Raw genomic sequence first — 17,351 nt, 5'->3', positions numbered from 1 at the left:
ACTTAAAGAAGGGCAAATATGAGGGCATGAAAGCAGAGCTGGCTAAAATAAACTGGCAAGTTAGGCCACTGGAGATGCAGTGGCAGACATTTAAAGAGGTATTTCAGAATACTCAGAAAAGATACATTCCAGTGAGAGAGTAAGACTCTCAGAGAAGGATGCTCCATCTGTGGCTAACTAAGGTAGTTAAAGTATCAAATTAAAAGAAAAAGCATATAATTCCGCAAAGATGAGTCAGAAGATTGGGCAGAATATAAAGAACAGCAAAGAATGACTAAATGAGACTATAAAAAGGGAGAAATTAGAGTACGAGAGAAAGCTCACTATATAAAAAGTGATAGTAAGAGTTTCTACAGGTATTTAAAAAGGAAAAGAGTAAGTAAAGTGAGCTTATTTTCCATTTATTAATTCCCCAAATGCTTTCTGGAGAGGACCAATGGAGATGGTGGATGAATTGAACAGATATTTTGCATCTGTTTTCACTGTAGAGAATACAAATAACATCCCAGAAATAATGAATCAGGAGGTGACTGACTTCATCCTAGGGTCTTAAAAAGAAGTGGCTGCTGAGATTATAGATGCATTGCTTTTAAATTTTCCAAAATTCCCTAGATTCTGGAAAGGTCCCATCAGATTGGAAAATAGTGAATGTAATTCCTCTATTCAAGAAAGGAGGGAGACAGAGCAGTTAGCTTAACAACTGTCATAGGAAAATGCTCGATTCTATTATTAAGGTGGTTATAACGGGGCACTTAGAAAATCTCGGTTATTAGGCAGAGTCAACATGGTTTTATGAGGGGGAAATCTTGTTTAACTGATTTATTGGAGTTCTTTGACGAAATAACAGACGATATGAATAAAGGGGAACTTGTGGATTTGGTGTACTTGGAGTTCCAGAAGGCATTTGACAAGGTGCTATATCAAAGGTTACTAAGCAAAATAAGAGCTCATGATGTAGGGGGTGACATATTAGCATGGATAAAGGACTGGTTGGGTAACAGGAAGCAGAGAGTCGGAATAAATGGGTATTTTTTGAGTTGGCAAGTTTTAACTAGTGGAGTGCTACAGGGATCAGTGCTGGGGCCTCAACTATTTACAATTTATATTAATGACCTGGATGAAGGGACAGAATGCATGGTTGCTAAATTTGCTGATGACACAAAGAGGTAGGAAAGTAAGTTGTGAAGAGGACATAAGGAGTCTGCAAAGGGATATAGATAGGTTAAGTGAGTGGGCAAAAATTTGGCAAATGGAATATAATGTGGGAAAATGTGAATTTATCCACTTTGGCAGGAAGAATAGTAAAGCAGCAGATTAAATTGAGAGAGACTACAGAACTCTGAGGTACAGAGGGATCTGGGTGTCCTGGTATATGAATCACAGAAGGTTGGTATGCAGATTCAGCCAAGTGATTAGTAAGGCAAATAGAATGTTGTCGTTTAATGTAAGGGGAATGGAATATAAAAGTAGGGATGTTTTGCTACAGTTATATAGGGTATTGGTGAGACCACATCTGAAGTACGGTGTACAATTTTGGTGTCCTTATTTAAGGAAGGATATAAATGCCTTACAGGCAGTGCAGGGAAGGTTCACTCGACTGATACCTGGGATGGGTGGTGGGGGGTGGTGCAGGGGTTATCTTATGAGGAAAGGTTGGGCCTGTATCCATTGGAGTTTAGAAGAATGAGGGGTGATCTTATTGAAACATACAAGATCCTGAGGGATCTCGACAGGGTGGATGCTGAAAGGATGTATCCCTAGAACTAGGGGACATGGTTTAAAAGTAAGGGATCACCCATTTAAGATGGCGATGAGAAGAAGTTTTTTCTGAGGGTTGAGTGTCTTTGGAACTATCTTCCCCAGAGAGCAGCGGAGGCAGGGTCATTGACTATTTTTAAGGTAGAGCTAGATAAATTCTTGACTAACAAGGATGTCAAAGGGTATCGGGGGGTAGGCGGGAAAGTGGAGTTGAGGCCACAATCAAATCAGCCACGATCTTATTAAATGGCGGAGCAGGCACAAAGGGACCAAATAGCCTACTCGTAATTCGTATGTTCGTAACTGACAGGCAGCCTTTCCAAAAAATCTGGCAGTGTCCAAGAGGCTGTCAACATTTGTTGGGTGTACCCTGCCTTGGAGTGATGCATCATACTCTTCCATTTGTCAGTCTCCACATACAAGCAGCAGCGCATAATTTCCAAAAAGTATGCTTCCCCTCCTCACTGCCAAAAAAATTCTGTTTGCTGTGCCAGAAAAACACAAGGAAAAAAAACACAAATGCCCCCAACCACATATTTCAATTGCATCAACATTTTGATGAACCTCTCAGAATCATTAATTACTACTTTAGCTCGAAATAATTAAGAACCTTTTCTAATATATATATTTGAGGTGTAAACTTCATGTAATTAAAAAGGTTAGTCTTATTTACTGTTTGAAGATTAAACTTTGTGGCTAATAACGTGAAACAATAATTACACAACTTGCAAAGTTAACCAGATTTAACACGCAAGTGAGTGATCCACATTGAAACCATCCTCTACAATTACACTTCATATCTTATTTCATAAAACCCTCATAACTAAAAAGAATGCAAAAGTTCACAGCTGTGGTCCACCATGAATGCCTCAGAAACCTGGTGGATGGGCAATACAGCCTGATCACTTTGTACAATGATCCTAGGATGAGGGCATATTGAAGCAGAGAATAGTACAGCACAGGAGGAGATCATTCTGCCTATCAAGCCTGCACCAGCTCTTTTGAAGAGCAATAGACGTCCACACTCCAAGGATAAAAAGAAAAATTAAAACGGGGTGTATGCTAGATAAGCATAATTTAAAATGCTTGAAACTGCAATTTAAACACTAAAACAATACCTCTCTTTGCTCGAAGGGGACGAGGAGCTTTCTTTTTCTTTCCTATCTTTTATACGGTACTCTGATTTAATTACATCTTTCTCTTTGTCCTTTTTGTCACGCTCCCTTTCTCTTTCCAGTTCTTTCTCCTTCTCCTAAATGCAATATAACATACAGCTGAAGTTCAGGTCACAATTTTAAAATAGTCACCCAGAAATACAAAGCATATAGTTAAAACCTATTTCCACCCTTAGGAAAACATTAAAGCAAGAAACAACTTTTGGATTTAACTTTTTGCAGATTTGCTATCAAGATATTAAAACATCAAACAGCTCATTTAGAAGTTCAAACAAGGTCCCAAAGCAAGCATGAATTTCCCCAGTTGCTCAGCAAGTTTATCCAACAAGCAACTGTGCCATATATAAAAAGATGCCCAATCTGTGCAGAGCAGAGGAGAAAAAAAAGTCAGTCAGGGTTCCCTTCTTCTGATCACTCTGTACAATGATCCCAGGATGGGCGTATATTGAATCATAGAATAGGAATAGTACAGCACAGGAGGCCATTCAGCCCATCTAGTCTGCACCAGCTCCTTTGAAGAGCAATCCAGTTAGTCCCATACCTCCGCTTTTTCCCCATACCCCTGAAATTCTTTACTCCTTCAAATATTTATCCAACTAGCTTTTTGAGGCGACTGTTGAATTTGTATCCACCAACATATTAGTCACCGCTTCCTAAATCCTAACCACTTGTTGTGTAAAAAGGTTCTCCCTCATGCGGTTCTTTTCCCAATCACTTTAAATCTGTCTTCTTTCTTGATCAACTTTTTAGCCACTGAAAAGAGTTTCTCTGTACCTACTCTATCTAACTCTTCATGTTCTTAAACATTTCTGCCAAATCTCTTAGACTCTTCCGCTCCAAGGAGAACAACTCCAGCTTCTTCACTCAACCCACTTAACTGTCATCTCTGGAACCATTCGAATAAAACTCTTCTGTTCCCTCTCCAAACCCTTCACGTCCTTCCTAAAATATGATGCCTAGAATTGGGGACAATACCCCAGCTGGGGCCAAACTAGTGCTTTATACAGGCTTAATATTACTTCCTGGCTTTTGTAATCTATGTCTCAATGCATAAAGCCCAGGATCCCATATGCTTTATGAACTGCTTTGTTAACCTGTCCTGCCACCTTCAAAGATTTGTGCACAAACACCCCAGCTGCCTCTGTTCTTGTACCATCTTAAAATTGTACCATTTAGCATGTGTTGTCTCTCCTTGTTCTTGCTACCAAAATATATCACCTCACACTTTTCTGCACTGTATTTTATCTGCTACATGTCCACCCATTCCACCAGCCTATGTCCTCTTGAAGTCTATTACCATCTTCCTCACCATTACACTTCTAAATTTCATGTCATCGGCAATCTTTTAAATTATGCCCTGCAGCCCCAAGTCCAAGTCATTAATGCACAATAAAAACAGCGGTCCTTGTACTGAACAACAGCTTCTATTAATATACCTCCTATTAATATAACCCCGATAATACAGCACAAGTTCCAAGGCGTTTCACTTTTGGGGAACTCCACTATATACTACCCTCTAGTCTGAAAAACAGACAGACAGTCATTCACCACAACTGTTTTCTATCCCATAGCCAGCTTTGCACCCATGCAGCTATTGCTCCTTTAATCCCATGGGCTTCAATGTTGCTAACAAACCTAGTATGTGGTACTCTATCAAACACGTTTTGTAAGTCCATATACGTAACATCTACTGTACTGCCCTCATCCAGCCTCTCCATTACCCCACAAAAACCTCAATCAAGTTAGCAAAACACGATTTGCCCTCAACAAATCCACGTTGGCTCTCATTTATTGGTCCATGCTTGCCAAGTGCTGGTTAATTTTCTCCTGCATTATTGTTCTACAAGCTTCTGCACCAACATTAAACTGACCAACCTGTAATTTTCAGGTTTATCCTTCTCCCCTTTTTTGAACAAAAATGTATCATTTGCAATCCCCCAGTCCTTCATGGACTCTGGGTAAAGACATGCTCTGGATTGGCTGTAATGCCTTCATGATAAAAGCAGCTGCTGACATTTGCTATCAGGGCTTAGACATGAATACCACACATTTGAATGAAATATCAAGACATATGTGGAACATAATGTGAATATGGTGTATCAGAGTGCACAATCATGCAAAACTGCTTCCATCAATGCTGTTCTGTAGCTGACCAGTTACAGGTATAGGGAATTATGTGCAACAATTCTCCACCCCACTGCCCCCAAAACATGCTCGAAATTGGGAATTTCACGTATGGCTCTCAATGGGGGTGGGGTGTTGTGGAAAGGGGGGCTGTTGATGAAAGAAGGGGAGCAGCACCAACTCAAATTATGGTCTCCGGCGCACAACATTCCTTTATGCTGTGCCAACAGAAGATTTATTGAATGCAAAACAGGACTAGACCAAGGCTGTAATCAAATCAGCTGAAAGTGTCATTTTCTGGGCTACAGGACAGAAATAGATTTGTTTTTCACTGTGTACAAGAGCCAGTTTGTGCATTTCAATTGGTTTACAGATATTAAAAGATAACAAATAAATCCACAAATGTAATGTTCGTCACAGATGCCAGAATATCAGCAAACTGGCATCCTCACGATCTACGTTTATAATTACACTCATTAGTTTAATAACAGTCTTATGAGCAAGACAAATCAAACTCAATCAAGTGAAGCAATAAAGGAACAAAATCTATTTAATGCAAGTTAATCAAAATATGCTGCACTCACCCTCTGGAGCAGTTTGTCTCTATAATGTTCCACTTGCTCTTGCATGGTCTGACCTGCCTTTTTAGGCCTTTTCCCAGATTCTAACTCATCCTGGAACTTCATTACCTTAAGCTATAAAAAAAAAAGGTCAAGTTTATTTGTAGATACAAATATATTCACAAAAGCAGCCCAAAGTGATTTTGCTAAAAGCAGACTAAGACCGAATATCTGTACCTCTATTTCTCTAAGCTTTGCTCGCTTTTCTTCAGACATTTCTGAATACTTAAGAAAGGGTTTGGATTCCATTGTTTCTTCTTTTATTGGGTTAGTAAAATAAAGCAACTCCTCTGACCTAGGCATTTGATCATCAACATCATCATCATCTTCATCATCGCTTTCCTTTAATGTACTGTCCCTGTTAATTACAAACAATTTCCATTCTAATAGTAGTTAAAAATAAATTGAGTAAAACAAGAATGTGCTTTACATTCCAAGAAGGCCACCAGGAATCACTCATTCACAAATTCCTGTTATTTATACAGCTGGTGTTGAAGTAAATCAATTTTGATTGACTAACATGTTACAACAAATGAATTAAACACATTTGCAATTTGATTACTGGTGTAAATCCACTGTACTCAGTTTTTTTTGATTACGGTTGTGCAACACCATGTTGAGAAAGCAAGCAGCATATCTTTCTGTAGAGGCAAAGGACAAAGCTGACAAACTTCACAGTCACAGCACTAAAATATTCACAATTTCATGTCTCAGTAGTCACCATACTTGGGGTTTACATGGATCAAAAAATGGGGAGTATTAAAAGATAATCCATTTATGCATTTTTCCTTTGGCTTGATGGTACAGCCTAAATAAAACCATTAACATCTACAGCATAAACACAAGACAATACACAACACTGCAATACCTAGTTTGTTCCACTAATAATTTTTTTCATGAATCATTCATGATTTAATTACTTCCTAATAGCAAATAAAAATTTTTATTGTCCCTGGTTGTGCATCCTGCATTATTATAGCAAGTCATAATATCAACATACGCTGGTTGTTCATCCTCTTCTGATTCAGTAGGTTGGTCAAAAAGCTCCCATTTTGAAGTTGTAACAGCTGTAAGAAAGTATGCTGTATTACTCAATGCAATGACTACCAAGAAACGCATTTCATTCAAGTATTAGAATTTAATATGTAGTTAAAACATCTGCCAAAAGCATTAGATGATTAGCCGAAAATTTGATGAGCTTATTTTGAATTACAGAACTTTGAAGTCGGCGTAAAATCAGTTTACCTTGATAGTAGCTAGTCATAGGTTTAGCTTGTTCATGCCAAAACCAAACTAGGTACAAGCTCAGTATTACAATTTGGACCAGAGGTTTATAATATGGCTTAATGCTGTATAAAACATGTATCGACCTGTGTGTACAGTAGAAAAATACTAAGTTAACATCTAATGGCTTATTTGCAAATTACCTTGTGATTCTAATTCTGCTTCATCTACTGCTTCCCATTTCGATGGAGCAACTTTAAAAACTGACTGAAACTTCTTGGAGTCTTCAGGGCCATCAACTGGCAAAAAGAGAAACCGTTAACATGATCATCCAAAGCCCGATATTAGATTAGACATTTTAAAAATTGACATACGCTATCGTCCCTTCTTCCTCCAGAAGTCAAGATGCTTCAGAGTTAACTTGACTTCCGTGGGTGCATTAAAACTGATGTAAATCACAAGTTGATCAGAATTTAAATTAGTCAATTATTAGAAATTTTTGTATAAGTCAACCTTCCTTCCAAATGGTAGTATAGCCCACATAATATTTGTAAAAGAATTAAGAATTCCTACTAGTACACAATTAAATATCTAGTAAAACACAAGCTACAAAAATTCATGCCTTTTCCAGCTCACAAAACACTTAGCCAAGGAAGATTGGGAACCTGCTCGACACCACAACCTGCTGCCATGATATATATTTAAATGAAATGAATTTATTTAGAGAGATATATATGGGGTGACCTGTAAGATTCTTTCCCCCATCCCCATAGGAGGCTTATTAAGAAGCTGGAAGCCCAAGAAATTTAGGGGAAAGTGGCAGTATGGATACCATATTGGCTCAGTGACAAAGAAGAGGGTGGTGGGTGGATGGATGATTTTCAGACTGGGAGGTGCTTTATGGTTCTAATGAGACCTATCCAACTCGAAATGTTAACTCTGTTTCTCTCTCCACAGATGCTGCCTGACCTGAGTATTAACAACATTTTCTGTTTTTATTTTAGGTGCTTTACAGTGATGCTCAAGGGTCAGTTTTGAGTACATTATTAAACTCTTCCTTCAATTTTTATAAACAATCTGGACTCAGGTGTAGGGAGAAGCATTATAAAGTTAGCAGATGCTATAAATTACTAGCTGGCCCCAACTGGAGTATTGTGGTCAATTCAGAGTGCTACACTTTAGGAAGGATGTAAAGGCTTTCGAGGGGCTACGGAAGAGATTTTTGAGAATGGTTCCAGGGATGAGGGATTAGACTGGAGAAGCTGAGGTCGTTCTCCTTAGAGCAGAGAAGGCTAAAAGGAGATTTAATGGGTGTTTAAAATCATGGAGCCTATAGATAGAGTAAGTAAAAAGAAAAACTGTTGCCAATGGCTGAAGGATTGATAATCAGAGGGGACTGATTTAAGGCAATTGGCAAAAGAACCATATACGACATGAGGGAAAACATATTACGCAATGAGTGGTTAGGATTTGGAATGCAGTAACCGATAGGAATGCAGATTCAATAGTAGCCTTCAAGAGGGAACTGGATAAATATTTCAAACAGAAAAAAATTACAGGGATATGGAGAAACAGCAAAGAATTGGAACTAACTGGATTGCTCATTGAAAAGAGCTGACGCAGACTCAATGGGCCAAATGGACTCCTTCTGTTCTGTCTTCTGATTTGAAGCTTTGCAAAGTAAAGACAGATGATATGGTGAAATAGGCACAAGCATAGCAGATGGAGTTCAATGCAGAGAAGTATGAAGTGATGCACTTTGGGAGGACTAATATGGAAAGCCAGTATAGACTATAAATGGCATGATTTTGAAAAGTGCAAATGAGCAGACATACCTTGAAGTCCATATACACATGTCCTTAAAGGTAGCAGGGCAAGTTGATAAGGTAGTTAAAAAAGCAAATGGGCTACTTTGATTTATAAATAGACAGAATATAAAAGCAAAGAAATCATGCTAGAACTTTATACAGCACTGGCTAGGCCTCAGCGGGAGTATTGGACAATCCTGGGTATCACCGTTCAGGAAAGATGTAATGACCTGAAAAAAGGTATAGAGGAGGTTTACTATGATGTTACTTACCATGGATGAGGGACTTCATATATGAGGAGAGGTTGGAAAAGTTAGGACTGCTCTCCATGGAACAGAGAAGGTTAAGAGATGACCTACTAGAGGTTTCTCTCTACTCTGTAGGTCAATAACTAGAGGTCATAGATTTAAAATCATTGGCAAAAAATCCAGAAGGGAGATCAGGAGAAATATTTTCACTAAGAGTTGTCAGAATCTGGAGCGCTCTACTAGTAAAGGTGGTGGAGACTGATTCCATTTAATAATTTTAAAAGGTAGTTGGAAAGGTACTTGAGTATGAGGAACTTAAGAGTTATCAACAAAAAGTAGGAATGTAGGATAAGCATGACTGCTCTTTCAAAGAGCAAACGCAGGCATGACGAGCCAAATGGCCTTCTTCTGTGCTATTGGTTTCTCGGATTCCACGGAGGAGTGTCATGTCCAGTTGGTACTACTTCACAATGTTACAGCCAAGATCCTGGAATCTCAGACAAAACCTACCCGTTGCCATTTTAGAATTTCAACAAAGTTGCTGTGCCTCATCTCCTCCTGTCTCAAGTACATTTTAAGCAATCGATGACAATATGGGACATATAAAGTACAGCCAAGGTAATTGAATTGGATTCCATCAACTGTTTCACATATGTGTATCAAGCAGCATGCGAGATTAAAGCCACTTACTGGGAACACCATCAAGGTCATCATCTAGCACCTTCATAGGAACACCGTCAAGATCATCTAGACCAGTGCTTAGATCAATTGGAACTCCATCTACATCCTCCAACGGGGCACCATCAAGCTCGTCCTCAACAGGTGCTCCATCTAGGTCTTCAGACTCTGGCTACCAAACATATAATCCACATTATTACCATAACTACCTCAGTTGTTACACATCAGAACTGCACCATTACATTACAGAAAAATGTAACTGCTCTGACTTCGTTCCGAGGCATGAAGAAATCTTTGAGAAACTGAACAACCACCACAGAATACACAGAAATGAAAACAAAGTGCTGGAAATACTCAGCAGGTCTGGCAGCACCTGTAGGGAGAGGAACAGAGTTAACATTTCAGGTCTGTGACCTCTATTCCTCTCTCCACAGATGCTGCCAGATCTGCTGAGTATTTCCAGCACTTTGTTTTTATTTCAGATTTCCAGCATCTGCAGTATTTTTCTTTTACTAAAGAAGAGAGAGTCTGGAAAAGTGGCAAGTAACACACAGCTATAATCTATTTGAAAAATAGATATGATTTCCAAGAGTGGTTTGAGAATATTGTTATGACCAAGGAGGGAGGAGTGCATTGTCTTTCTCTTGTTCCACTTCTCCACAGGTCACACCATATATTTAAATGTGCACCCAGTTACCCTTGCGGCCAATTATATACTCTATTTTAGTTTCAGAATAAATCCACCAACCAGGTTTCTTTTCAACAGAAATACTAATTTATTATAAAACAAGACTTAGAGGCAAAGCTTTAACACACAGTTTGAAATATGACAGTAAGTATATACATTCCCTTCCAAATGCCCAACACACACAGGTTAAAGGAAAAATAAAGATGCTTTGGCCAAAGTACTTGTTCATTCTTGAAGAAAAAAGGATAAGATATTTTATGTTCCAAATGACATACAGTCTGGTATCGGAGTACACATAGATGGGTCGCTGGGATCTTTTTAGCAGCAGTTCTTTCAGGAGATGTCAAGAAGAGGTCTTCCAAAAGCTTCTCAGAAGAACTGTGGCATCAGGCATCACAGCTATCACACACTGGATTTTTTGCAGGGTTTCTCAGAGGTGGAGTAAAAAGTGAGCTGAGTGTTTCTTTCAGTAGGCTATAAATCCAACTGACTCAAAACAGTATTGAAAAATGAACCCACTCTTGAGCACCATAAATCTGGACATGCCACTTACCTTGTAAACAACTCCAACAGTCAGAAGGCACCTGTTTACTTAGCTGAAGACATGTGGCATCCAGTAAATGTTTTGAGAATCCTTCCAGTGACCCTTTTTTAAAAAAAAGTCCAGCGTCTATGGAATCACTTCAGGCCTCCAATGAATCCATCTCCACAATTCTAAAACACGAGACCTCAAAACATAATAAACGGAAGTACTTTCATAACAATATCACCTAAAGTTGCTAGATTTACTGCATCCTGTAACTTCTTCCATGGTATCCTCTATAGAATATATGTGCCAACTCAAAAGGCTTAATTTTGTTTGCCCGAAACGGCAGCCCTCACACACGGGCCATGCGCCACCACGATTTTCAGGCGCAGCAGCACATTAAAATACATAGGGTGGCCACCTCCCTCACCCCAATCACATGGCGGGGGCAGCCTCAGCGATGCCAAGAACTGTGTCAGTTGCTTCTGTGAAGGCGCAGGCACCATTTTTAAAGGGCTGCCAGGCACGCCCAGAGACTGCAGAGTTGGACCTCATATCCCACACCCCCACTACACTGCAAATAAATGCCCTGTTCCACCGCCCCCTTCCCCACCAAAAGCACTTAAATTGCAGAGTTGACCCCTTCTCGCCATAACTGCACAAAGTGCAGAGGTCACCCCTCTCACACTCCCCCCCCCCCCCACCCCCCATCCCCACGCTACAAACGCAGACTTGACCCCATTTCCCCCCCCCCCCCCCCCCCCCAACTACATTACAAATGCAAAGCACCCCCCTTCCCCACCTGAGTGGCGCCAGACTTCCCTGGATAGGTATCAAACTGCAGTTAAGATCACAGAGAATTGTATTTAAATACATTAACATTTATTTAAATATTTAAAGTCAGGTCCCGTCACTGAGCAGCAGGGGTTCACAATGGAGCCTTGCCGCCACCGGGAAGATCAGGTCCAGCAATCCCGATGTTGAGCTCCGCGGCGGACCGCTGCCGCTCCGATCTCCCCACCCCCCCCCGCCATGGAGCCTGATGTTAGGGGCTGAAGAAAATTCAGCCCAAAGTGCTTCCTAATAAATAACACAATCAAACACATACTAAAATATCACATGATGTTGCGCATAGATAATGGAAGCCATCCATGTACCTTAGAGCGCGGGGAAGCACTATGATTATGTATGCGTGGAAGTCTGCAGCTGAGAGGTACTGATCCCTCTATTTACAAAGGCACATGAAACATTGACGCATAATTTGCCTGAAAGTTAAAATTTCAAGATTGGACTAGAAAGTCTCAGAAGGGGCAAGCCTCCAGAAGGGAAAACTGATAGAGATATACTTTCAGATGGTATAAATAAATTTTGTGAGACTTCATTTTTTTTCTGCATTGGTTAGAATTGTATTTTTTTTTTTTTAGGAGCATAGAAGAGGTGAACAACAATAAAGAGGGCCACCAAAAGGACTTGGAAAAAAAAAATCAATGGGTGATGGGGAAATGAGAAAGATAGTGAAGTCCAATGTGAGCTTTGAGTGCAAAAATAACAACTTAAATTTATGCAGCACTTTATTGCTTCCTTAGAGTGTCATAAAAAGTATCACTATAGCTATGAATGAAAATTTGCCAAACAAATGCTGGTGACAATTCCAAAACCATGGAATTAATACAAATACAACAGTCATCTGATGAAATACTCCCAGATCTATTAAACCAGTTTGAATTTTTGACCAGAGATGTATACCTAAAACTTACAAAGTGTAAAAGTAAAGGGACTTTGTCCACTTGACTTGTCTGGACGAGTTTTGACAACCCAATATCTATTAATAGCAGTAGATTTCTCCATTTGTGACCAGGATTACCAGGAAAGGTAAACAGCAATGGATACTTAAATTAAAATGTATAAAACTAAAACTCAAATAAAACTATGTAAATAGCATTGAAAATTAGACTGGCCCTCATTTTGCTGCAATAACAAAGGTGAGGCCATCAGTATTCACCATTATTATAGGGTAAATCCAACAGCACTTCCAGCATTCACATTTGCGCATTTAAACACGTAAACCCAGAAGTTGCTGTCAAAGATACTCCGCTCCTCCACAAGGTGTGCTTCTGCAGTCCTCACTAATAGACTGGGCACTGAAATCACTGTAATGATGTGACCTTCAGGTACTTATGCATTAGCTCTGCACTTATCACATTTGAAAAAGTTAGGGCAACGCATTTAGTAGTAAGTGAATTTTTAATTGACAACCTCTCTAGCCCTGCCAAATTAATTTCATAAGTGTGGAGTCATGACCATACGGAATGAGGAAATTGCAGAGATGATTGGAACAAATATTTTGTGTCTGTCTTTACAGTAGAAGACACAAATTATACACCAGAAACAGCCAGTAACCAAGGGACTAATAAGAGTGAGGAACTTAAGGTAATTAATACCAGCAGAGAAAAAAGTATTGGGAGAAACTTAAGGGACAGAACATTTCTAGAGGCATTAATGAAAATTAATAGTTTAAACAAAAAATTTACCAGATTCTATGAGAGAAAGGTTTTTTTTTAAGATCATGGATGAGCGGCTGAGACCTGTTGCTTGTAATTCCTACTCCATGTGGGAGCTTCAGGACACTTCACGTGTCTTGGGGAACCAGGTGTGTAGGAAGCGTCTCCAGCTGCTCGAGTTCGAACTCAGGATTTCCGAGCTTGAGGGGCAGCTAAAGTCACTGTGGAGCATCAGGGACAAGATGATTTTCCTGGATCATGCGTTCCAGAAGGTGGGTACCCCACAGGCAATGAGTTCAGGACAGTAGACGGGCGAGCATCTGGAATAGGAAGAGGCATGATGTCCAGGAGCCTTCAGGGTGTGTGCCATTCTCTAACTGTACTCAGCTTTGGAGATTGCTGGGAGTGATGACACCTTCAAGGAGTACAGTCCAGACCATGGCACCAATGGACAAGGGACTGCACAGGAGGGAGCAGCAAAGAGTAGAAATGCAGTTAGTATAGGAAATTCCAGGAGGACAGACAGGAATTTCTGTAACTGTCATCGCGTGTCCTGCATAGTGCATTGCCTTCCTGACACCAGGGTAAAGAACATCTTTGGAAAAGGTGCAGAACATTCTGCAGAGGGAAGGGAGTGAGCCAGAAATTGTGGTACATGTCGGTGCCAATGACACAGAGAGAGTAAACATTGAGATTCTACAGTCAGATTTTCAGGAGCTAGGGAGAAAATTTAAAAAGTAGGACCTGAAGATGGTAATCGCTGGATTACTCCCAGTGCCAGATGCTAGTGAGAGTAGAAATAGGGAGATAGGGAGGATCATTGGGAAGCCTGAGGCATGGTGCAGGAGGGAAGGCTTCAGGTTTTTGGGACATCGGGACCAGTTCTGGGGCAGATGGCATCTATTTAAAAGGGACGGGTGCACCTCAACAGGACTGGGACCAATGTGCTTGCAGGGAGGTTCACAAGTGTGACTGGGGAGAGTTTAATTTAAATCGGCAAGGGGATGGGCACCAGCATATAGAAGTAGAAAAGAGGAATAAGGTGCATAAAGGAGTAGCAGAGAAAGAAGTAGTACCATATTAGAGCAGACTAAGAAGGATTACGAGGAATTCAAAGACAGGTTTACAATGCATGCATGCAAAAATAGTATGGTGAGTAAGGTTGGTGAGCTACAAGCCATGTGGGAATACGTGTAGTGGCACTAACAGAAAGGTGGCTTAAAAATGGTGAAGACTGCATGCTTATATTCAAGAACACAAAGTGCTCCCTCCCGCCGCTCCTGACTGCTCACTGCTCCCTCCTGCCATTCTCCTCTGCCCTTGACTACTTGCCGCTCGCACCCCACTGCCCGGAGAAACAGTGGGACTGGGGGTGGGAGTGAGCTGTGAGCGGCAAGAGGGAACGGCATGCAGACATGAGTGGCAAAGAGAAGCGGTGATCACAGGAGACAGTGGGATACTACTGGGAGGGATGGAAGCAGCTATAGCAGCTACTGAGGGGCGAGGGGTTTAGGTTCAATTTTTTTTTGTGTCAAATTGAGCAGCGGCGTCTTTATTACTGGTAGCTGTCCGAGACGTCACAGACAGTGACTTTTCAGTCGATGAGGCTGCATTTGCGCATGTGCCACTACTGTGCCACCTAGTGGTTACGTTGTCAGCAAACGTAGCCAGTTCTGAAGTGTGTTCAGAAGAACTACCTTGACCATTATGTTCTCGGTCCAACTAGGAAAGAGGCAATACTGGATTTGGTGCTGGAGAATGAGGTGGGCCAAGTGGACCAAGTGTCTGCAGGGGGGGGGATCACTTGGGTAAGAGTGATCACTGTATCATAAGGCTTAGATTAATAATGGAGAACGTCAAGGAACAATCTAACATAGAACTTCTAAATTGGAAGAGGGCTAACTTCAATGGGATGAGGGGAGAACTAGCCAAGGCAAAATGGAATCAAAGATTGACAGGAAAAACTGCAATGGAACAATGAGTGATCTTTGAAGGAAGAGGTGTTTCAGGTATAGGCTAGGTACATTGCAATAAGAGCGCAAGGTAAGAGAATCAAAGCCAAGGCACCTTGGATGACGATGGAGAATATGATGAAACAAAAAAAAAGAGGGTGTATGATTCATGTCATGTGAATTTTTCAAGTGAGAACCAGGCCAAACACAATAAGTTGAGGGAGGACGTGAAGAGGAAAATAAGACTGGCAATGAGAAAATTTGAGAATAGAATGGCAGTCAACATTAAAGGGAAGCCAAAAATCATCTACTAACATTTTAGTAGTAAGCGCGTGGTGAAAGGTGGGGTGGGGCCTATTAAGGACGAAGAGGGTGATGTATGCTTAGATGCCCAGGGCAAGGCTAGAATACTTAATGAGTACCTGTATCGCGACCAGACGTTGAGCTTTGGTCAGCAGGTAAAGCAGGGTGTAGGGCCATTCCTCGTAATTACATGCTGATCAGTTTAATATCAGTGGTGGGTAAGGTTTTAGAAACAATAATCAGGGGGGGAAAAAAAAATCAATAGGCACTTGGAGAGGTTGGAGAGTTAATTAAGGAGAGCTAGCACTGATTTGTAAAAGGGAGAACGTGCCTGGCTATTCTAATTGATTTTTTTGATGAATTAAGACAGCAGGTTGAAGGGAAAGCAATGGATGTTGTCTATATGGATTTTAAGAAAGCATTTGACAAAGTACCACTTAAAAGGCTGGTTAACAAAACTGAGGCTCATGGAATAGGAGGCACAGTGTCAGTTTAGATAAAAAATTAGTTTGACAGAAAACAGCTTGTCATGGTAAATGGTTGGCTGTCAGACTGGAGGATGGTAGACAGTGGTGTTCCCCAAAGTTCCATTCTAGGACCACTTTTTTTGATATATATATATGATTTGGCTATTATTATTTAGCGAATGCATATCCCCGGAGCCAAGTGATAGCCTCCTCATTTTGCTGGGTTTAAGGTGATTAGTCCACCACTTGGCTATTGGAATACAGAGTAATTTTCAAAATTTGCTCACGATTCGGAAGGCAAAAATCATGTTGACCTTTATTGCAAGGGGTTTGGAGTATAAGAAGCAGCAAGGCAGCACAGTGGTTAGCACCGCAGCCTCACAGCTCCAGCGACCCGGGTTCAATTCTGGGTACTGCCTGTGTGGAGTTTGCAAGTTCTCCCTGTGTCTGCGTGGGTTTCCTCCGGGTGCTCCGGTTTCTTCCCACATGCCAAAAGACTTGCAGGTTGATAGGTTAATTGGCCATTATAAATTGCCCCTAGTATAGGTAGGTGGTAGGGAAATATAGGGACAGGTGGGGACGTGGTAGGAATATGGAATTAGTGTAGGATTAGTATAAATGGGTGGTTGATGGTCGGCACAGACTCGGTGGGCAGAAGGGCCTGTTTCAATGCTGTATCTCTAAACTAAACTAAACTAAATTAAATGGTACAGGGCTTTGGTGAGACCAGGAATACTGTGTACACTTTTGGTTTTCATATTTAAGGAAGGACATATTTACATTGGAGGTAAGTTGGGCCTATACTCTCTGGAGTTCAGAAGAATGAGAGGTAATCTCATTGAAACAGACAAGATTCTGCAGGGGCTTGTCAGGGTAGACACAGAGGTTGTTTCCCCTGACTGGGTAATCTAGAAAACGGGGCACAGCCTCAGGATAAGCGGATGATCATGAAGGGAAACTTCTTCACTCAAAGGGTTATGAATCTTTGGAATTCTCTACCCCAGAGGATTACTATTTAAGACCGATAGATTTTTGGGATCTCAGGGAATCAAGCGATACGGGGAGCAAGCAGGAAAATGGCGTTCAGGCAGAAAATCAGCCATGATCGTATTGAATGGCAGAGCAAGCTTGAGGGGCCATGATCTACTCCTGCTCCTAATTCTTATGTTCTTGAGTCTCATTCCTTAAGAAAATGAATGTTGCAGATATCTGCGTGACTAATTCTGGTCTCCTCTGCATCCCTGATTTTAATCTTCCACCATTGGTGGCTGCACCTTCA

At 40.8% G+C, this 17,351-nt stretch overlaps 1 protein-coding gene across 3 annotated transcripts in view; it reads right to left on the bottom strand.

Moving 5' to 3' along the window:
* u2surp (U2 snRNP-associated SURP domain containing) overlaps positions 1–17,351 on the bottom strand; it is a 105,407-nt gene that overhangs the window by 6,743 nt on the left and 81,313 nt on the right. For 2 of the 3 annotated variants that reach the window (XM_068042589.1, XM_068042591.1), the window contains 6 exons: positions 9,648–9,807; positions 7,105–7,200; positions 6,678–6,744; positions 5,855–6,035; positions 5,642–5,752; positions 2,877–3,010 (listed from right to left, as the gene is read on the bottom strand). In XM_068042589.1, the coding sequence (XP_067898690.1) occupies positions 2,877–3,010; positions 5,642–5,752; positions 5,855–6,035; positions 6,678–6,744; positions 7,105–7,200; positions 9,648–9,807 (749 nt within the window). The remainder of the gene's footprint in view (positions 1–2,876; positions 3,011–5,641; positions 5,753–5,854; positions 6,036–6,677; positions 6,745–7,104; positions 7,201–9,647; positions 9,808–17,351) is intronic. The other variant, XM_068042590.1, reaches the window with a different exon arrangement.

Source organism: Heterodontus francisci, chromosome 11 (assembly GCF_036365525.1).
Source record: "Heterodontus francisci isolate sHetFra1 chromosome 11, sHetFra1.hap1, whole genome shotgun sequence".
NCBI lineage: Eukaryota > Metazoa > Chordata > Chondrichthyes > Heterodontiformes > Heterodontidae > Heterodontus > Heterodontus francisci.
This window is presented reverse-complemented; position numbering and strand designations above follow the sequence as displayed.